The following is a 22576-nucleotide window of genomic DNA, read 5'->3' as shown; positions in this document are numbered from 1 at the left end:
GAGTGGTAAACAGGAGGAGGGCCCCAGCATCTTGCTCAAACTGGAGACGATGCCTCACCTTTTGGTAGTGTTTGGGAGTCTACAGAGCCCTTTCTTCCTCCCAACCTGGGTCTCTTTCCACCGCACCACCCAGCCTCCTGTGCCAGGGATTCCTCATCCTGAGCCACGCTCTATGATAAGAAGGGGCTCCCCTTCTAGCTACTGCTGCTTAAATGAAAATGATCTTTCTGAGGCAGAAGGTAAAGGGAGCAGAAAGAGGGAGAGCTAATAAGTGGCCTTTGCCACGTTCCTGGGCAGCCCCAAGGGACTGTACCTGCATCTTTTCATAAGGAACATCATCATAGACTTGGGGCTCAGGCCACTGATTCTGGCAGGATCTTGCATATCTAGAAAATAAAAGGTATGATGACAATGACAATGACAATGATGCTTTGCAGCTTACAGTGCATTCCTGTCCTCACTCTCATTGATTCTGGCAGAAACTCTTAAGGCAGATCAGAAGATTGGTAAAAGCAAGATGGCAGGCAGCATTGTGTCACGGGCTGTGTTAGGGCATCATAGACAGGACCAATGTGATTCTTCACTTCCTGACTCCAGGTAATTCATCACCACCATTCTATGAGTCAGAAAACAGAGATCTGAGATGGCAAGCAACCAGTGCAAGCTTCCACTGCTGGTGGTGACTGAGCTGGGACTTGAACTTCGCTCTTCTAGTACCGAATGCCATATACTAGCCATGTGCCCATGCTCCAGTGTGTGAAAGCTTAAAGTCCCATGACATGAGGGCAGAGCCCAGGCCACTACTCCAAGGCTTCTCTACTTTTGCTCCTTCCATCCACAGCTTGCCTCTGACTCTGGGCTACCTCCTTCAGCCAGCTCCCCACTCTTTGCTGGAAGAGGAAGACACCCATTCCAGCTTACCAAGGAAGCAGAGCTTTCCTTAGCTCCTCCCTTCCCTCGCAGTGCCCAGGGCTGGACTCAGCCTCAGAGAGGGATGGAGACAGGAAAGGTCCTGGGCAGGTGTGGCCGGTGCAGCTGACACTTACAGGAATGAGTTGCGCCCAGCACTGACGATGCTGGTTAAGGTCTCCACATCCACGTAGTCATAGTGCAGTGCCTCCGGAGTGACTCTGGAGCCCATCTCCACCAGCAGCAGCCCGAGCCAGCGACCCATGTCCTCTGAACAGCTTGCCTGAAGGACAGGAGGCAAAGGTGGAGTTCATTTTCCTACTGTCAGGGCTCCTAGAGACCTGTTGACTTCAGCCAAACCCAGAAATATTTGTAAGTACTGACTATGTACCCGATACTCAGGGGTCAAAGAGGAATAAGATTATAGCACACATCCAGAAATCCAAGAGGCTCCCTTCTTCCATCTATTCAGGTTTCCATTCAAATGTCACCTCCTCAGGGAGGCCCTCCCTGATGACCTCTCTAAGACAGAGGCCTCCCTGCCCTCACTTTCCATTCTCAGAGCCTTCCCCAACCTTTAGAATATAAAACCAACATTTGGGTGTTCTCTGAATTTTTTAAAACATATTTACTTTTTATTAGAAGAGGCCATTTCTCATACAACTCAATCAAAATTGTTTCTTATGTTATAATTGCCAAATAATTACAATACTGTGTATAGGAAAATGGAAAATCTCCAAGAAGTTGCCAGTCAGCTAAACACGGATGTATGTTAATTCTCATTTAAAGAGCATCTTATAAAATTAAATTAGCACACAAATGCTAAACTTGAACACATAAAGCACACTTTTTGCTGGAAAGCTTTGTGTATAAGACAAATAAGAGACCTAGCTCAAACTACCAAAAATAAAAGTGAGTTACGGAGGCGATATTTTTTGAAATTTAAGAACTGAGAGAGGCAGTGGGTCTTGGGCAGAAAACAAGACCAAGAGGTCAGATTCTAGGACAAGACCAAGAGACCACTGGCCCTCTGTGGACCCCTGGATAAAGCACGTGGCTGTCCTGGCCTCAGTTTCCTTACCTGTAATGGCAGAAGGTAGTTTCCTGTTTTCCTCTAGTGTTAACATTTTAAATTCTAAATCGCCAAAGGGTTGCCATGTGGAAGAGAGAGTCCACGTATTCTGCATGACCTCAGAGAGGAGGCTAGTGCCCGTGAGTAAGAAGGACAGTGAATCGGTGAAATGAAATCACACTTCATTCACTCATTTGTTCAAAAAATATTTCTAGAGCCCATAGTATTCTAGTGCTGGACATCATGCTGAGTTCTGGAAAAACAGAAGTTTGCAGAATAGGCCTAATTATTGCCTTCCTGGAGCTTAAAGATTTCAACTCAGTATGGGGAAAATCTTTCTAAAATTTGAATTGCTCAATGGGAGAGGCAGTGGACCTTCTCCTCCACCAGAGGAGGGTACTGGTGAAAGGTCTTAGAGGGGATTCCAGAATCTGAATGGTTAGACCAGACTAAATGCCTTTCAGGCTTGGGATTTTAAGGTAAGGGAGAAAAAACAAACCTTGGTTCTGGGGCTGCCAGATTTAGTGAATAAAAATACAGAATGTTTTATTTAATTTGAATGTCAGATGAACAATGAATAATATTTTCATATCGATAAAGCTCCAATCTTGCGTGAGACATGCCTATTTTATTATGAAAACATTTCAGGTAATGTTCGTGGCTTACCTGAAATTCAAATTAAGTGGGTGTCCTGTGTGTTGTCTTATAATCTACTTGGGTCACCTGACAGGAGTGAGGCTTGCTTTCCTTCCCCTTCAGTCCCCTTGGTGTCAGTAGCAAGGGCTCCCCCAAACAAAAACATGACACTCAGGCCAGAGTCCCCAGACCAAGCACCACCCGCGTCCCACCCTCTCCTCTCACCTCCAAGATGGCCACCTCCTGCCGGTTGCGCAGGATCCTGAAGGCAAATGGGTGTCGGGGCCCAAAGCCCGGGGCCACCTCACAGCCTTGCAGGGCGATGGCGTTCACGTGGGTTCGCAGGTCCGTGTGATCCTTGTGGAAATACAGAGTGTTGCACTTCAGGCGGCACCAGCGTTCCTTCCAGCCCTGGTTCACCAGCACGTTCAGGTAGCCTGGAGGAGACAATGGTGTGAGGTTCCCATAGCCTGCCCTGGGATAGCATGGGGATGCAAGGCGGCTCCATGTGTCTGCTGGAAAGAAGGTCTCGGGGTCCTGGTCAGCTCTCTTTCCCCTGTGACCTCAGGGTGACCTTGGGCATGCATTTCTCTGAGTTTGTTTCTTAGCTGTGAAACATGGACTGATAATGGCATTCGTACATCTCTGCACAGCCTTTGGGCCACACCAAGCTTGATGAAAAGGGCAGGAACTACTGCATATGGTATATAAAAAACACAACTCTTTTGCCTTTTCTTCCCAAATCAAAACTGTTACTGAAAGATGGAAAATAATGGATGATGCTGACACCCAGTGGCAGCATGTGGGAACAAAAATGTCTCACCCACATAATCTTAAACTTGACCAAGGCACAGCTGCTATGTAGCTAATGACCCACAGGTTTAGAATTCCCTCTTAATGTTTTAGATTTAAATTTGCTTATTTTTACCATAATGCACTCTGATTCACTGATTACAAAATATTTCTTTGTAGCCATATGTTTATTTATGTATTTATTTTTTGAGACTGGGTCTCCCTCTGTCACCCAGGCTGGAGTACAGTGTCTCTATCACGGCTCAGTGCAGCCTCAACCTCCCGGGCTCAAGTGATCCTCCCACCTCAGCCTCCCAAGTAGCTGGGATTACAGGCGTACACCACCATGCCTGGCTAATTTTTGTATTTTTGGTAGAGACAGGGTTTCACCATGTTACCCAGGCTGGACTCAAACTCCAGGGCTCAAGCGATCCTCCCTCCTCGGCCTCCCAAAGTGCTGGGATTACAGAGGTGAGCCACTGCGCCTGGCCTTGTCATGTACTTTTATAATATTTTTTTCAGGGTTAGAATATTACTGCATATCCAAAATATATGATTTTTAAAAACTGGATTCCAGTACATGGAACACTACATTTACATGAGCAAAATAATGTTTTCCCCTTCAAATCACCTTTAATTCACATTGAATGCATTTTTAATAAAAAGTACCTAAATATTTTTCTCCAATAAATTTCCCTATAATATGGGTTGTTACTTATACACCTGGCACATTCTATGCTGGAAATAAGATACCCCTGTCTTGTTATCGTGGAGAAAACTGAGAAACTGAGGCCCAGAGATGGGCAGTGATTTGGGCTACGGTCACAGGGAGCATAGAAATACAGTGGTCAGCTGGCTTTTCCTTTCGTTGAGTGTCAGGGCCTCTGGGAAGGGAAGTGATGGGAAGGCCTAGAGTGTTAATGGAGTGGGGCTTAGCCTCCCAGTAGGCTTGGATTCCGTCCCCTGCCCTGGGGGTGAGATGGATGAGGCATGAGGTCTCCTAGCCTCAGCCCCCAAAGCCCGCACCCACAGGACCTGAACAGCCTTCCTCGCCATGCCCTGGACCCACCACAGCAGGGAACCTCCTCCTCGGTGGAGGACATCTGCAGGTCATCGGCCAGTGTCTTCTTCTTAGAGAAGCCGATGATACGGGTGATCTTGCGGCCCGCGGCCCTGCTCATTGAGCCCTTCAGTTCTGCCAGGCTGCTCTTCTTCCCTTTGCCTGTTGGGGAAATGGGTCAGGGGAGTGGAGGGAGCCCTGAGTCCCACCCATCCTTAGTCTTCCTTGTGGCCTTTTCAGTCTGCACACAGGATGGGCCTGCAGCTCCAGGGATGGCAGGCCAGGTCACCTTACCCAGGTCTACAGAATGGTCAGAACCTGCTCTGCCGCTGTGTGCCCATGGGCAAGGCCCTGCCCAGTTCCAGCATTCCCCAGCCTGAGCTCCCAGAGGCTCCTACCGTGATCACAGGTCTCCCGGCGGCCAAGGGTAGAACAGCTGTCACCCACGCCCACACTGTCAGAATCTGAGGTCTGCTTCTCTTGGGACAGCCTCTGAGAAGAGACACAGACAGTCCCTCATCAGAGGGCACATTCAGAAGTGCCCAAATTTCCCTTTATTGGTTCAGTCTCCCTCCAACTCCCCCAGCACATGATAATTAGCTAACAAATGTTTGTCAGCAACTGTCCTGTGCCTGATACCATACCAGGTATTGAAAAGACAACCATGACTTAGCTATGGTTGTGTCTTTGGGCAATTCAGTCCATTTGGGGAGGGAGGCAATTAATTATAACACTTTGAAATGAATGTCTTAATTTGGACTGTATTTGGCAGGTGACAGGGAGCTGGGAAAGTATTTAAGTGGAACACTCATGTAATCCAAATTGGTTTAGGAAGTTACTTCCAGTGGCATTGTGGGGACAGACAAGAGTGGACAAGACTGGAAGCAAAAGAGCCACTTAAAAGAGTGTCATCCTGGTCATGATGAGACTCAAGAGCATGAACCAAGATGACAGTGAGGATGGAGAAAAAGAGATGAGCTGGCAGACATTTTCAAAAAAGTCATGGCGGGACCTGGTGACCAGCAGGAGTCCATTATGATCCTAACTCGGAGGAGAGGATGGGAAGGGGACACATACCCACACACCCACACACAATATGTCAACAATTTCACTGCCAGCCCAAATTAGTTTTACCCATGACACCAACTCTAGACCATTCATCGATTCATTCATACAAGGTCCATTAAGTGTCTATTAGATACCATGGGATGTAGAGTGGAAGCAATGATGACTCTCTTACCACTTATTAGCTGTGGGAATGTGGGAAAGTCCTTCTATCTCCCCAAGGCTGGGTTTTTTCACTTGAATTCCACCCACTTCAGAGGGCTGCTGTGACGGAGCCAGCTCAAGTGAAGGCCCATGGACTGTATCATTTCTAACACCTGTGTGGTGTGCTGCCATCTTTCTTCAAGAAGCTAAACTGTGCCAGCCACACTTGGGCCAGGATTAAATGACATCCACCCACTTAAGAAGGTGGAATTACAGAGCTCTGAGGCCCCAAAGCCTTTCCTGCCAAGATCCTCTCAAACCAGGCTCAGCTTATGCTGCACCATAAGCATAGCACGGGGAACAGAGAGGACAGGAGATCACGTGCACCTCTCAATTTCCAAAGGGCTGGAAACATGACAGCTGTCAGAAAGGGGACAGAACTGTCAAGTATAAAGAATCACCTCTTCAAATGGTGAAACAGAAGTTATGGCTCTATGTGTTCTGCAATGGTGTACAGATGGTAAGTTTTTCATCAGATAGAGCAAATACAAAGAGGTAATGCGAGCACTTTGGAAAGAACTCGATGGTGACACTGTAATCACATGATTCTATGGAGAACAGACCCACCAATATCACATCCTCACCCTCACTCTCCACCCAAAATACCATCCCCAACATTCTAGTTACCCTCCCTGTGGATGCTCAGCCACAGGAAAGCTCAACTCTGCAAGCTTGCTTCTTCTTCCCCTCTACACATCTTTCAAACTGCACCACAGCATGCACTGGCAAATGCGTGCACACAGACACTCACACACACTGACACTGTCAACGCTGCTTTCCCTCCGGCCTCACAAATGGCAAAGGCTAAGTGAGGATAGGGTTGAGCTTCTCCTCCTGCATCCACCTGGGCACATGAGTACCCATCTTCCACTCCTGGTGACTCTGCCTGATCCCATACCTTTGCTTCTGTTCCCTCCCCTCGGCCCACCTCTGCCTCAGTGGAATCTTGCCTATGCCTTAAGGCTCAACATAGGTGCCCTCACCCTTCTTGCCCCTCCAGCCAGTGTGGGCCCCTGTTCCACTCACTGTAGCTTTCTGGGGTACTCTAATAGGCTGGTGGGCTCTCCTTTCTCTCTGAGCTTAGCCATACTGGCCGTTTGCAGTTCCATGCTTCTTCCTGCTCTTGTGCCTTTTCCCTCTGCTTAGAATGCCTTTTCCTTCCTCTTCCCTGCTAATTTTTCATCTTCATCTGAAATGTCACTTCCTCAGAGAAGCCTTCCTGGGGTGTTGAGGCAGAGGCAGGGGCCCAGGGTACCTGGTACTTTTCCCTCCTAGCACTTACACAGCTTGGCATTTATAAGTCCGTGTGACTATTTGATTCATGTCTGCTTCTTACCTGGCTGGAAATGCTGTGAGAGCAGGGCTTGCACCTGTTTGTGTTTGGACTGCATTTCAGTGGCTAGCACAGTTCCTGGGGTGCCCCGGATACTCACCAAGTACCTGTCAAGCAGGTGCTCAGGATCCTGGCCTTGAGAGGAGGGGCAGCACGGTCATCAAGAACTAGACTGTCTGGGTTCAAATCCTGGCTACGGTTCTTATTTACTATGTGACCTTGGGCAAATCTGTGTCTCAGCTTTCTCCTCTGAAAATGTACCTACCCAAAGAGTTATGAAAATCACCTCAGTTAATACACATAAAGCATTTAGTACACTGCAGGGCATGCAGTCACAGTCTATAAATACTAGCCTTGATTACATCGTGCAAGGCCCGTGTCTGTGGGTCTTAACCCTTCCCCTCAACTGTCATGTCCTTAAGGGGAGGACTTGGGTCTGAGGCCCTTTGTTACCCACAATACCTGGCAATGTGTAGGTACTGGGACATATTTGCTAACAGCCTGACCAACTGGCTAATCACTGCTTCTCTCATGTTCCAAATAGGCACACTCTTTCTCTTTTTTTTTTTTTTTTTAAATGAAGCTTCGCTCTTCTTGGCCAGGCTGGAGTGCAATGGCACGATCTCGGCTCACCACAACCTCCGCCTCCCGGTTCAAGCAATTCTCCTCCCTCAGCCTCCTAAGCAGCTGGGATTACAAGCATGTGCCACCACACCTGGCTAATTTTTGTATTTTCAATAGAGATGGGGGTTTCTCCATGTAGGCCAGGCTGGTCTCGAACTCCTGAACTCAGGTGATCCGCCCGCCTCGGCCTCCCAAAGTGCTGGGATTACAGGCGTGAGCCACTGCGCCCGGCCTACTCCTTCTCTTTCTCTCTCTCTCTTTTCTTTCTTTTTTCTGAGACAGGGCCTCACTCTGTTGCCCAGGCTGGAGTGCAGTGATGCAATCATGGCTCACTGCAGCCTCCACCTGCCAGGCTCAAGTAAGTCTCCTACCTTAGCCTCCTGAGTAGTGGGGACTACAGGCTTGTGCCACCACACCTGGATAATTGTTTTGTAACTTTTTTGTTTTAGAGATGAGGTCTCACTATGTTGTCCAGGCTGGTCTTGAACTCCGGAGCTCAAGTGATGCGCCCGCCTTGGCCTCCCAAAGTGCTGGGATTATACACCCTCCTTTTCTAATTGACAAATTTCAACTTATTTTTCATGGCACAATTGCAATGTGACCTCCTCCTGTCCTGGCAGGGTGCATCACTCCCTCCTCTGGCTTGTACTGCACTTTGGGCACAGGCACTCATTTGTTCATGCATTCATGAATTCAGGAGACACTTATTAAGCACCTACTGTTGTGCCAGCTCTATGCTGGGCACCTACAGTTTGGCAGTTGCCTGACTTTCCCCCCAGCCAGTTAGTTCCCCTGGGGTTCAGCCCGTGTTGAGTGGCCACTGCCTGGCCCGGGGAAGACCTAGCGGAGACAGATATACCTTGTCCAGGTCCAACTTGCACAGGAGGACTGGGGATCTGGGGACCTCCACTCCCTCGGCTCCCCCACCTGGCTTGCTCACTTCTCGGATGACCTGTGAAGAGGACACACAGCTGTGAACGGGTGGGCAGGGAAGCTGTCGATGCAAAGGAAGAATGGGGTCTGTGTGGTGAATGCTGTAGAACAGAGGGTCAGGGCCACTGTGGGGAAGAGATGGGCTGACACAGCCGCCTGCACATGTGTGGGGCACACTGGGGTTTGTAAAGGCTTTCTCCCATATCTGTCCCCTGGGTTGAAAAGATACAACGAGGGGGACCAAGAGGCTTATTGCTAATCAGTTGTGTGGTCTTGGAAGAGCCACTTCCCTGCTGTGGGCCTCAGTGTCCACATCTGCAACATGGGAATATACTAGTCCTCTGCTTCCCTCCTTGGGTTGCCTGAGGACAGTGTGACCGTGGATGTGAAGAGTGATGGGAACCATAAAGCCTCACAAGCGTGAGGGACCTGCTTCTGTGACCATGTGCACCTTTACAGCAACCTGTAGGGCAGCTGGAGTTATCACCTCCATCTCCTAAAGGCATCCGCTTACTTGCCAAGGCCACACAGCAATAAGCATGAGATCAGGAAATAATCACAGCCACCATTTGTTGCTCACCTAACTGGTGGCTTTCTGTGGATTATCCCATTTTATCCCCCACCAGCCTTGTAAGCCCTGAGTTACAGCTTAAGATGATGAGCCTCACAGAGGGGAAGCTACCTGTTAGGTGGCAGCAGAGCCAGAAACTAAATGCAGGCAGTTCAGCTGCCCACTGTTAACCTCTGGGCTGACGGCCACCCAGGATCAATGTCAAGGCAGGTCTCTTTTAACTCCAGTCTAGGGATCTGTCTGCCGACCCAACCAGCCCGTGGAGGGTACAGGCTCCCCCAGCAGGCAGGTTCTCTCCCTTCCTTCCCTCCTGAGACAAAGGGGTAATGAGAAACACCAAATGTTCCATCATGGGGGCTGGTTATCACAGGAAGGAAGGGGCTGGGTGGGGAGGGAGGTGTTTGGTTTCATTGTTCCAGCAGGAAGATCAGAGGAGGAAAGGACGGTGTCAGAGTGAAGTAGAGGTGGTGCAGGGATGGGGTCTGCTGTAAAGGAATGGGGGGTGGGGCATCGCAGTCATCTCAACAGTAATTACTGACAGTTACCACATACTCACTGCCTGGTAGGCACTGTGCCAAGGGCTCTCCAGAATCCTTCCAAGGACCATTTCACAGATGAAAAAAACATGCACAGAGGGGCAAAGTCATTTGCAGAAGGTCACACAGCCAGTAAGTGCCCCTTAGGCCTGGGGCTTGCACTCAAGTATGGGTGCCACAAAGTCCCCTCTCATGTCATTACTATGTCATCCTGCCTATGGCCTTTGGAGTAGATTTATTTCTTAGCTTCAAATTCTGGCTCCAACCACTTTGGTTGTGTGACCTTTGGCAAGTCACTTAAGTTCTCAAAGCTGTGTCTTAGTTTCCTCATCTGTGAAATGGGAACAATAATATTTTGTCCCATTTTCAAGCAGAAATGAGGTCATGTATGTAAAGCTCTTGGCACAATGCATGGCACAAAGTAAGTGCTCATTTTGTGGTGACTCATTGTTCCGTGTAGCTGCAGAGGCAGAAGCTGGCCCATGGGTGGTCATTACAAGGATGCACATTTCAAGGCAAGGAAGGATTTTTCCTTTGTTGTTGTTGTTGTTGTTGTTGTTTTAAGAATTCGCTGGTCTAATGATGAAAACAGCTTCCTTTGTAGATACTAAGCTTCCAGTTCCAGGAGGTATACAAGCCCAGGCTGAATAAGCCCACAGTAAGGATTTGAAAAGGGAATTCAAATAACCAGAAGGAACACAGGTCTCCAGCATGAAGTCTGCCTCTTGGAGATATCTGAGGCCCATTTCCATACATAAGCCCTAGCCACGCACAGGGCACTTGGGCTCAGGCACTGAGCAAGAGGCTCTTCCAGGGACAGGAACCAGCTCTACCGAGGGCTGGCTTGGGGAAGAGAGAAAGGGTGGGAAGGCGGGAAGGTCAGGTGCAGGCCACGCACCTTCAGCCACTCCTCCGCCTGCTCTCGGCTCTGCAGTGCCAGCACCAAGACCTCGGTAGCCCCCTGGGTGAAACGCAGCTCGTGCCTCTTGTGCCGGCTGTCCTTGGGCACGTAGATGACGCTGCAGGTATCCAGCGCCAACCTCAGATGCGGCTGCCGGTCCTTGGAGCTTTTGTAACACTGGACAGGGAGAGAAACACATCAGGATCTTCTGAAGTAGAGGGTAGAGGAGGGAGACATCCTCACACAAAGGCTTGGGGGAAGCCCGACCTCCCTTTAGAGACTTCCCCCACCCAGGCTAGCCATGGGCACTGTGCAAGGATAGCTGAAGGGTCCAGGCCATTCACCCTGGAAGAGAAGTCTGGGATGAGGCATCTTTGGGCAATTTTCAATCACAACTACCTATTTGGGGAGAGGCAGAATGTAGCACAATCCTAGGAAGACCAGGTTAGCCTAAAGAACCAGAGAAGAAATGGGCTGGCTGGGGAGGAAGCCAGTTAAAAATCTACCTGGCAGGAATTTGGGAGACAGAATTCTAACAGAGATGGAGGGTTGGCCTTGGGAAGTCAATAGTTTACGAATAATGATTCTCACTTCCCCATTTTTTTAATGAGCCCAGCATTACCTTCATGACAGAGCCAGTCAATGACATTACGAAAAGAGAAAATTATAGGCTAATTTCTCTCATAACCCAATGGCAAAAGCCCTGAACAAAATGCTAGCAATTGGATTCCAGACGTATATAAAAAGCAGCTACATCAAGACCAAGTGGAGTTTATTCTAGGAATGCAAGAGCGGTTTAACATTCAAAGATCAACCGTATCATTAATCATATGAACAGAAAAAAAGGCCAAAAATCACCTATCTGAATAGAGCTAGAAAAAGTATTTGATAAAATTCAGCATCCATTTAAGTGAACTAAGAATAGAGGGATCTCCTTAATGTAATAATAAGGAACATTTTCATCCACAAACAACCCACAGCAAATGTCATCCTGAATGGTAAATTATTATTATTATTATGTTTAGAGACTGGGTCTTGCTTTATCACCCACACTGGAGTGCAGTGCTGTGATCATAGCTCACTGCAGCTTCAAACTCCCAGGCTCAAGCAATCTTCCTGCCTCAGACTCCTGAGTAGCTGGGACTACAGGTGCATACCACTATGCCTGGCTAATTAAAAAACATTGTTTTTTTTTTGGTAGAGACGGAGTCTTGCTTTGTTGCCCAGGCTAGTTTTGAACTCCTAGCTTCAAGTGATCCTCCTGCCTCAGCCTCCCAAAGTGCTGGAAAAACAGGCATGAGCCACCATACTCAGCCTTAACAGTGACTTCCCTTTAGAGCTCTAGACTGAGACAAGGATGCCTGCTCTCCCACTTCTGTTTGCATTGTGCTTGAGGTCCTAGCTACTGCAATATGTGGAGAAAAATACAGAAGGGGTAGGAATGGAAAGAGGTTGGTCATGTCCCTTGGACTAGTGCCGCCCTGGAGTGAGAAAAGGTCATGTTTCAGATGCATTCATGTTGGGCAAGGCTTGTCAACGGATTTCTGGGGAGAGAAGTTATTCTTTTTCTGAAATTATGTTTATCCTCTTACTTTGTAATTAAAGATGCTCTTTCTTTTATGAAATGATAGGATGAGAGATGGTAAATATTAAAAAACCCTTCTTAAAGCAAGTAATAGAACGATTGAGTTTTGTAGGGGATTCGTTTTATAAAAGACAGATGTATGGAAATGAGGGTGGAAATGTGTACACTAAAGCTATTATGATAGTGGTTATCTCTTGGTCAAGGAAATTATTGACGTTTGGTCAATAGTTTTTATTAAAATCACTTTTCATTTGTTTTTCTCTAGTTTTATAAATAAGCACATTTACTTGCATAATGAAAAGCAACAAAAATTTAAAAGTGATAAAAAATTCTGTTTTTTGGACAAAACAAAAACATGGTAAAGCCTGTATCAGGTCTTTTTTTTGGTTTTTGAGATGGAGTCTCACACCGTCGCCCAAGTTGGAGTGTACTGGTATGATCTTGGTTCACTGCAACCTCAGCCTTCTGGTTTCAAGCGATTCTCCTGACTCAGCCTCCCAAGTAGCTGGGACTACAGGCACACACCTGGCTAGTTTTTTGTATTTTTAGTAGAGATGGGGTTTCACCATGTTGGCGAGGCTGGTCTCGAACTCCTGACCTCAAGTGATCCACCTGCCTTGGCCTCCAAAAGTGCTGGGATTACAGGCGTGAGCCACCGTGCCTAGCCCAGGTCTTTAAATTTAAGAGAGAGAGAGAGAGAGAAAGAGAGGCACAGGGTGTGTGTGTGTGTGTTTAAATTCTGCTCCAGTGGGGAAAGTCCTGATCTTGGGAGCATGGGGGCTTTGAGCTTCTGTGCACAAAGTCAATCCGGGTATGCCCAAGGCAGACATATCCGCATGTATGTAGAGACACACCCACATGCAAGTCCATGTGAAGCCAAGGCACATGGCTGCTGCTGACCACTCACCAGGAGCTGGTCCTCCCTGATGACCGTCAGTTGCTTGGCCCACTGCCCGAACCGCTTTTTCCGCAGCAGGAAGGCACATATCCTGCATTCCCTCACCAGGTGCATGGAGGCCTCCTCTGAGGGCCACTGGTGTCGGGGCTGCGGGCTCTTCCCTTCCTCCTCCTCCTCATCGTAGGACTCATAGGAGCTGCTCATTGCGTCAGAGTCATTATCTGCAGGCGTCATGGGAAAAGATCCATCACTGTGCCATCCTAGGGAAGCACCTTCTCACCCCTCTGCAGCGATCCCTGCACTGGGGCCTGAGGCTAGGAAGGCATGGGCATAAGGCATGACACTGGTAATGACTAAGGCCCCTACTTTTTTTTGGAGATAGAGTCTTGCTCTGTCACCCAGGCTGGAGTGCAGTGGCGTGATTTCGGCTCACTGCAACCTCTGCCTCCCGAGTTCAAGCGATTCTCCTGTCTCAGCCTCCCAAGTAGCTGGGATTATAGGCGCCCACCACCACACCCGGCTAATTTTTGTATTTTTAGTAGAGATGGGGTTTCACCATGTTCGCCAGGCTGGTCTCCAACTCCTGACCTCAGGTGATCCACCTGCCTTGGCTTCCCAAAGTGGTGGGATTATCGGTGTGAGCCACCACACCTGGCTGGCCCCTACTTTTGCACTTTGTTGTACCGATTTATCCCTTGCTTTGCGATCTTGGTTACTTCCCTTCTCAGAGCTTCAGTGTCCTCATCAGTAAAATGATCATAATAAATGACAGTACCCACTTCAGCCGGCTATTTGAAGACCAATGCATGGACAGTGTTTAGCCAAGTGTTTGGCACCCAATAAATGCTCAATAAATTTATGCTATTGTCATTACCCCTTCATCTTGACATCTGTTGTCTCTGATTATTCTCACAATAACCCAGCAAATCTCCATTTTATAGATAAGGAAACTTGAGGCTCAGCGAAAAGAAATTACTCACCTAAGATCAGTTATCAAAAGTCAGGGAAAGGGTTAGATCCAGGCCTCCTGACTCCCATTCCAGTGGTCTTTCCACTGAGTGCTGGGGTCACCCAAAACAAGGGTGTTGGGGCCTCTCTAGTGACCATGGTCTGGGTGAGGGGCTGGTGGGCACACCCATGCTAAGGGCCAGGACAAGGCCTGCTCTTTGCAAGGGCAGAAGCTCTGCCCAGCATCTGGACGCCCACCTGGTACTTACAGGAGCTCTTAAGCTCGCCGTTCACCCTGGTTGCAGGGTAGCTGCTGTCTGCGTCCTCATAGTAGCCATCCACAATCGAGTGCGAGGGGCTGCAGCCATCTGTGGGTTGTCAGAAAGAGCTGCACTTTGGAGAAATGCAGGCAGACTCCAGGGGCCAGGACTGGGGGAGACCCTGACACCCCTGCTCCTCCTCAGGGAAGAGACAGCAGGCACTCTGAGCAGCTCAGGCCAGGGTGTGAGGTCTCCTCTCTGCATCTCATCTGTTCTAGCTCCCCACAGTCCCTCTGCTCCTGTCGCCAGAAACTGCCCTCCCGGGCTGTCATACCTCCCGGCCTGTATTCATGCTGTTCCCTGTGCCCTCTGTCTTCTACCAGAGGACTTCTCATCCATCAAGACCCAGATCAAAGATCTTTCCTCTGACTTTCTCAGGCAGTGAGTGGTCAGCTCCTCCTTAATGACCCCAGAGCATTGCATGTGTGCATGGTGTTTGTGTGTGTGTGTGTGTGTGTGTGTGTGTGTGTGTTGTGTTGGTCACAGCTCTGATTTCTGCACTGCAGGGAGCAATGTACCAGTTGCTTGGGCTGAGACCTCCCTCCCTGCTCTCCCTTCTAATCTTCTTCCACCTCAGCCCTTCCTCTTACTTCCTTCTAAACCTCTGGGACTGCAAAGAAAGAACTGGACTAGAGGAGATAATAATATCGTGCATAATAGTGACTACAACTACCTGTGCAGATTTTCACAACACCTTCCCATTTGGAGCTGGGAGGTAGTACGGTGCAGTGCTGGGGTTAGTGGGATGTCTCAAACTGTATTCTGTATCAGAATCACCTGGGAGTTGTTTGAAAATGCAGACCCCTGGGCTGTATCTCCAGAGATTCTGGTTCATTGGAGTGGGCTGGGCTGAGGAATCTGCATTAAAAAATGACTAATACGAAAATTCTAAACATCCATAAAAATAGAAAATATATTGGACTCCAATGAATTGGGAAAAATTTATTCAACAATTTTTTAAAAAGGTTATTTTGATGCAGGCAGTCCCTGGAACATACTTTGAAGTTCAGATGGTTAAGAGCATGTGCTTTGGGATCAATCAGAGTTGAGTTCAAATCCTATCTCTATCATTTACTGAGTGACCTCAAAAAGAAAAGTCTCTGTATTTCAGATTCTTGATCTGGAAAGTGACACGAGCAATTCCCACCTTGGCTTAGTGATACGATGCATGTCAATTCTTAGGACAGTGCCTGGCACACACAATATGCTAAACAAGTGCCAGCTGTTATTACTGTGATTGTCTCCTTTGATTCCCACAAGGCAGGGAGGTAGATATCAGCCCCATTTTACAGACAAGGAAACAAGCCACACACAGTTTGCTGGTGACAGAGCCTGGATCAGAACTGAGGGTGCCAGCTCAGGGGATGGTGCACATCCCCTCTCCAGGAAGCCTTCCTTCACCCAGTCCAACTCACTCTCACAGCACACTGCTCTTCAGAATGCTGCTCTGGGCTCCTAGCCCCTCCTGTGCATCTGTTTCCTGAAGACGGCAGCACTGACATTCCCAGTGACTGGGACACCCAGTTCTATCTCCCAAGTGAGGCTCGGAGCCCACTTTCCAGCAGGCACCCTGAGGCCTCAGACGCTGGACATCTCCTGGGAGGTGAACAGGGGTGTCAGGGCCAGAGGTGTGAAGTAGGGAGAGGTGAGGGGGCATGGGGACACAGTACTCAGACACCTGGCAGGGCTGGACGCTGTGAGCGAGAGGAAGGATACTCCCTGATGGGCTTGGCGTGCTCTCCCTGGACAAGGTTCCCGGCCCTTCCTGAAGCCCTCCCTTTCCTTCTGCCCCAGGATTCCAGCTGCTTCTGGGAGGTGTCTTCTCTGCCCTGTCTGAGAGGGAAGTGAGTTCCCTGGGGAGGTGAAGGAGCCCCGTATAGCCAATGGGCTTGACCTGGGATTCAAGGTCCAGCAGCACTTTGTTCCCTGTCCTTGAATGTATAAAATAAAGTTGCCTGTTTTACATCCCAACAGCTGTTTGCGATAACACAGAACCTGAGACTATCAAGGCTGAAGAGGGCTGTGGATTACCTGATCCAAGCACCATAGCCAAAAGGTGCAATCAGCTCAAGGTCCATCAGCTGAGGAATGGATAAGCACAATGTGGTCTATCCGTATGGTGGGATAGTGTTCAGCCATAGAAAGGAAAGAAGTTCTGAGGCATGCTACAACATGGATGAACCTAGAAAACATGCTAAGTGAAAGAAGCCAGACACAAAAGGCCACAGATTATATGATTCCATTTATGTGAAATGTCCAGAATAGGCAAATCCATATGGACAGAAAGTGAATTGGTGGTTAGCAGGGGCTGGGGTGGGGAATGGGGAGTGACCGCTTAGTGGTATGGGCTTCCTTCTGGGGTGATGACAATGTTTGGGGACTAGATAGTAGTGATGGCTGCAAACACTGTGAATGTACTGAATGTACTAAATGCCACTTGTTGGACAGCTTGAAGTGGTGAAAATGGTTAATCTTATGTGTATTTTACCACAATAAAAAAATTCAGCCACGGTAAAAAGCACAAACAGTAATAGAAAAGAGTATGAATGAAAAAAATATGTTCCCTTCACCCATATTTCTATTAATTTCCCGCAGGAAAATTCTGTTAATAGTTCCTTGCATATCCTCGAAAAATTGTTAAAACGGATGCATGCATGTGTGTATATGTGTGTGTGTGTATGTGTGTTTGTGTACACCCTATTTAAAAAAACAAATGGAATTGTTGTACGCAGTATTTTGTGTTTGATGTTTTCAATGACATAATAAAACCAATCTGTCTTTGCTGATCAGAATTCATTTTAGAAATTTGATTATTTTTTGGTGGTTGGAGAGCATTCCACTGTGCTGCTGAATGACAGAGCAGCATCACACAAACATTATCTTATACAAATTCAAATACTCATGCTGAGACATCCAAACATTAGGATATAGTTTCTTATATGTAACGTTAAGTCCTTTTACCCAAACAAGTGACTTCATCTGATCTTCATTCAAAAGAACGTCCATGTGTTGCAATGCTGGAGGAAGCCGATGAAAAGACCAAAGACTCTCCTTTATGGCCAGTTTAAGGGATTTTCAATGGTAACTTGTACCAGTGTCCACTAAATTATTTTATTGCGCCCACCTACTAGTAAAAATATATACATATATTTATGTTTATTTTTATATGTTATATATGTATATATAAACTTTTTTTTTACAAATATGCTATTATCAGATTATAAATACTACAAAACATTCACATGGAATTTATTAAAAGATATGTTGAATTAAATAGAAGTAAAGCTTCTGATATTTCTGCCTACATCATCTTATGAACTCCTGGGTACCCCCACTCTACTCTGACAACCTCTGGTTTAGACCACGTGCTTTTTATTTTATGCATTGACTCGATAACCTAACCCACCTGTAGGATGTCATTCTACTGAAACAATTTCACCACCCACTCAAGAGGAGCACTTGGGTTAGCAGTTTTAGTAGGGGGAACAGTATAGTGGTGGTCATCTGTGTAGCTGCCTCCTAGCACACTGAAACGGTGTGTCTGGTTCCTCTTTCTTGTTTTAAGGGTGGAAGAACAGAGATCCAGAGGGCAAGGGGATTTTCCAAGGCCACACAGATCTGGGACTAGAACCTAAGCCCCCAGCCCCTGGGGCCCCACATATTGGTCCACCCAGGCTGTCACCGAAGAGGCCAGGTGCCCAGGGCAGCTTCTCCTCAGCCAATGGTGACATGGTTGGGAGGGTGACAGGCTTGCAGTTCCAGCTCCCACAGGACACAGAGGAACTTAAATTTGGCTTCTCAGGGAGGGGAAGTCCCCAGCCCCACCAAGGGGACCAGAACTTACTGTGGGAGCTGATGTACTCAGGTGACTTGCCGGGTCCCAGAGGAAGGGCCTCTTCATAGTAGTCCTCAGGGGGAGGCTTGTTGGGGAGCGGTGGAGGCAGGTCGGCCGCCTGCAAGGGGACAAAAAAGAGGACTAGGGGAGTGGAGCAGGGTGGGGAGAGGGAGGCTGAGGGAGAGGGAGGCAGGAGCTCGCAGAAGGCAGGAGGCAGTGTGAATGTGAAGCCATACCTTTTAATAGAGCCACAGAGCTGGTAAAACTTGAGGGCATATTTATCCAGTGATTCTTACCCCAATTTTTTTAATCATCAGGGTTCCCCTGGAATGTCTGTGAGTTTTGTGGACTGCCAAACAGTAGTAGTCATACTTTTTACTGAGCACGTGCAGAATTACCAGAAGCTACTGTGAGTTCTGCACTACTCTGTAACCACGTCTACACACACACGAGGTGCAGTAGGACAAGGAAGCGTGAGGCCTGTTCTTTAGTGAGGCAGGACCACCCGCAGCTGAGTGCTGAGCCACCGGGCCAGGGGAACCGTAGCTTTACAGCTAAGTTCTGCCATGTGTGAGTTGTGGGACATGGGTCATATCACTCATTCTCTCTGAGCCTCAGTTTCCTCATCTGTAAACTGGGGATAACAATCGTGCCAGCCTCATTCAGTTGCTGTCAGCATGTAAAGGACATGGTAAGTTGTTAGTGACTGGTACTGTTGCTGGTGATGATAACAATGAATTCTGCCGTTGACAGACAAAGCTTGTTGTGATTATGAGCCCCTTGCTCTAATTCCATGGCCCCAAGTTTGGGCATCCTATATCTGGTCCAGTCTTTCATTCTGTAGGTGACAAACTCAGGCTCAGAGAAGAGAAGCGACTCGCCCAAGGCTACACAGCAGAGTCACGGGGGCGGGCAGAGGTCACCCAACTCCTGGTCCGGAGCTTTTTCCACAGCCCGGCTTATGTTATGCAATCAGAAGTTGGGCTGGTGACGTCCTTTGGGCCTGAGGGCACAGATAAGTTCACCACATTCTCCCTGCTCAGCACAAACACTGTAACTTTCCAGTCAGGAAGGTGGCAAAATAAAGAATAAAAATAAAAATAAATAAGGAAAAAAACACATAGTGAGTACATCACAGGCCATTGAAATGTTCACGCGGTGCTGCCTGTGCCCTCACCCACAACCCGAGAGACAACAGGGTCCAGAACCGCCAGGAGGGCACCCAGTGGGAAGGGGAGAGCTTCCCTTGCCTCCTCCAGAGGGACAGAGGCCCTGAGGTGTGGGAACCCAGGCCATGACTCACGTTTCTCAGGCATGGGCTCTTGGCTGGCTCAGGGCTGGCTCCTTTGCTGGGCTCCCCATCATCCTCTGGCATGTCCCGAAGGTCACTCAGGTCACAGTCTACAGAGGGACAGGCCATTGGGCAAAGAAAGCCAAGGATGAGCAGCACAGCCCAGGGGAAGAGGGCTGGATTTGGGGTCAGGAAGCCTGAGTGTGAGGTCGGGCTCCACCACCCCTCCATTAGTAACCCTAAGCAAATGACTTATGACTCTGAAACTCATCTGTACGCTGGCAGCAATGATGCCTGCCTGTCTGTTTTCCAGGATTGTAGAGAGGATTGAATAAAATCATACTTGTTTTGGTACTTTGGAAATTTTTGAGGGTTATGCTATAAAGGCACAGTGTGCTCCCTAAGTCTATGAGTCCCCAAAACTCTCTCACCAAGGCCTGTAGCTTTCTTTCTGTGTCGAACAGAGCTGTCTTCCCTCAGGATAGGGCTAGGACGGCAGGTACTCTGCATGCAGCCAGCTCAGCTGCTCCCATGCCTGTGGCAGCCACGCAAGCTATCATTTCTGCTGAGCCACTGCACCGCTCAGCCCAGTGTCTCAAGTGGCAATCACCTGGGAGTGGCCGGCGAGGAAACACCCTAATGTGCCATGCCTTCTTTGGACTGCATGGTCATCCCTACCATTCCTCAAGTCTCTGAGCTGAATTCCTATTCCTATGCAGACTTTGATTAGACTTTCAGAGCTGGCAGAGCCCAGACGGGCCAAGGACTGGCCCAAAGCGACTTAATGATGCGATGTTAGAGCCAGGCCCAGCCCAGTCGGGGGACCCTTCTGCACACACAGGGAAAGAGGGATGGCTCCGTAGCTGAGGTTGGGAGAGGGTCACCTACCAAATTCTTCAAAGAGGGACTCCACGAAGCTGGGCCCCGAGTGGAGGTCTGCTGTGTTCACATACAGGTAGGAGACCTCCTTTGCTGTGAGGAAGAAGGAGGACACACCAGCTGTGAAGGAGGAGGGACCAGGTCTCCCCCATCCCACTCATACTTCTAGCCCACATGGGACACAGTGCTCACTTTGCAAAGTGCATTCAAGTCCTAAATTATTTCACTGGTTTTCAAACTTTGTTTTAGTTTTTACACTGTTATTGAGGATCTCTTTCTCCAAGTAAAAGGATGCCCAGAAGCCCAGTATGGAAACAGATTACTGGGGCTGTCAGGCATATGCTAGGGTGTGTGCATGTCATGTGTCAGGTGTGGTGGGTGTGTGAGGGGCTGTGTGTGTATGTTGTAGGTCAGTGTGGGGGGTATGTGGGTGTGTGAGTTCTATGTGAGTGTGTGTGTTCTGTGTGTGTGTGGAGGGCAGGGGTGAAGGAGTACAAAGAGCACAGCCAGGGCTGTCGGTGGGGAGGTGGGGTCCCAGTGGACAAGGACATTGGGCAAGAGCTCGCATGGAATGCACGGACACTGTGTCCAGGGCTTAGCCTTCCTCCTGCGGCAGCCCCTGGGGGTGGGGGTGAGGTAGAGGGTTCCTGCATGTTCTTGAGTCAAGTGAAGGGAGGTTTTGTTGTCCTACATAAGTGGAGCTCCTCCAGGCAGGCTGCTGGCGGCTGACCTGGAAGGGGCTGCAGGCTCTGCAGGATGGAGGCCACGGCCATCTTCTTTTCCAGGGTGGTATCGCTGAGGTACTCGTGGTCCAGGAGGCTGAGCAGCCCGGTGAGCTCTGGGAGCAGCTGCTCCAGCACTGCGGAGGAAGGCGGACGGGCACAGTCACAGCTCTGTGCCCGGGAGCTCGGCCCCCCACCACCTAGAGTTGGGCGGCAGGGGTCAGAGGGCAGGTCCGGGTGTGCAAGCAGACCTGGGGGCTCTCAGCTGTCCCACACCTGCCACCCAGCTCCCGTCAGAGGGTCCTGCTCAGTTAGTCCTGTGGTGTTTCTCCGGGTCTCCCCACTCTACCTCAGATGGCCTTGGCCCAAGGACTGGACCTCCCTGGGCTCACCTGGCAACCCTGAGCTCAGGCAGCCCCGAGCAGAGGCTCTCAGGCCTCCTTCTGCCCCAGATTGCCCTCTGCTTTGCTTGACCAGGGTCCTTTCTCACTGCAGCTCGAAGCTCAGCACAGGTCTCAGGCTGGAGCCCCTGGCCATCCAGGACACAGGCAGGAAAGAGAGTCTTCCTGTCCCATCAGTTCATGTGCTTCAATCTCTGGAACCTTCTGTTTCCAGTGCCTTGGCCACAGCCAAACTAAACATTAACCCTTCTCACTCCATGTTATCAGTGCCATTCTTTCTTTCCACGTGACGCCAATGCTTCTCAAACTTGAGTGTGTGTAAGAATTACCTGGGAATCTTGTCAAAATGCAAATTCTGACTCAGGAGGTGTGGGGTGGGATCCGAGATTCTGCATTTCTGATCCGCACCCAGCTGCAGCTGATGCTGGTGGTCCTGGACCATCTGAGTTGCAAGATCCTAGAGCACAGAGTCCTTTAAGGACTTCAGTGTGCCAAGACCATGATGTCACTGATGTCTCCCTGTCCTGAAAAGTAACTTGGGACTTGGTTTGCCTTAGAGCCAAAGACCAGCTTCATCACAGTAGTATTGCCCTGCTTTGCAACCCACTAAGCATTTAGGCATGATAACAGAAGCTAACCTGTGCTGAACAATCATTATCAGTTATATTCAGCCCTTTTACATTTTATTGTCTCATTTAAATCATATATCAAGCATTTTATTATCTTCATTACATGGAGGATGAAACTAATGCTCCAGGAGGTTAAATACCTTCTCCAGGATCACACAGCTAGCAGAGCCTAGAGTGAAGCTGCTTTCTTCATTCTCTTCTTTTAACCACAGAGATACATTGACTCACAGTATTTTCTTTGTTCCTCCCAACAAGTTTTGAAGTAGGTCCCATGATCACCCCTACCTTTTAGATGAAGACACTAAGGCTCAGAGAAGATAAATAACTTGCTTGAAGTTACACAGAGGCAAGAAAAGCCAGGACTTCAGCTCCAGCCATGACTCCTAACTCCACGTGCTGTTCCCACCCTGGGCCCTCCTGAGGAAACAGGAG

General features: G+C 48.8%; 1 protein-coding gene across 6 annotated transcripts in view; it reads right to left on the bottom strand.

Moving 5' to 3' along the window:
* The window catches only part of AFAP1L1 (actin filament associated protein 1 like 1), a 68357-nt gene that overhangs the window by 20480 nt on the left and 25301 nt on the right, over positions 1–22576 (bottom strand). For 2 of the 6 annotated variants that reach the window (XM_054488281.2, XM_063665269.1), the window contains exons 2-14: positions 21123–21251; positions 20402–20485; positions 19526–19623; positions 18232–18340; positions 14337–14435; positions 13129–13340; positions 10634–10813; positions 8555–8647; positions 4868–4961; positions 4479–4631; positions 2843–3054; positions 1047–1192; positions 314–386 (exon numbers count right to left, since the gene is read on the bottom strand). In XM_054488281.2, coding sequence (XP_054344256.1) covers positions 314–386; positions 1047–1192; positions 2843–3054; positions 4479–4631; positions 4868–4961; positions 8555–8647; positions 10634–10813; positions 13129–13340; positions 14337–14435; positions 18232–18340; positions 19526–19623; positions 20402–20485; positions 21123–21251 — 1682 coding nt within the window. Of the gene's footprint in view, positions 1–313; positions 387–1046; positions 1193–2842; positions 3055–4478; positions 4632–4867; positions 4962–8554; positions 8648–10633; positions 10814–13128; positions 13341–14336; positions 14436–18231; positions 18341–19525; positions 19624–20401; positions 20486–21122; positions 21315–22429; positions 22545–22576 lie in introns of those variants that run through there. The other 4 variants (XM_054488283.2, XM_063665271.1, XM_063665272.1 and 1 more) reach the window with 3 other exon arrangements.

The sequence above is a fragment of the Pongo pygmaeus genome, chromosome 4 (genome assembly GCF_028885625.2).
Source record: "Pongo pygmaeus isolate AG05252 chromosome 4, NHGRI_mPonPyg2-v2.0_pri, whole genome shotgun sequence".
NCBI lineage: Eukaryota > Metazoa > Chordata > Mammalia > Primates > Hominidae > Pongo > Pongo pygmaeus.
This window is presented reverse-complemented; position numbering and strand designations above follow the sequence as displayed.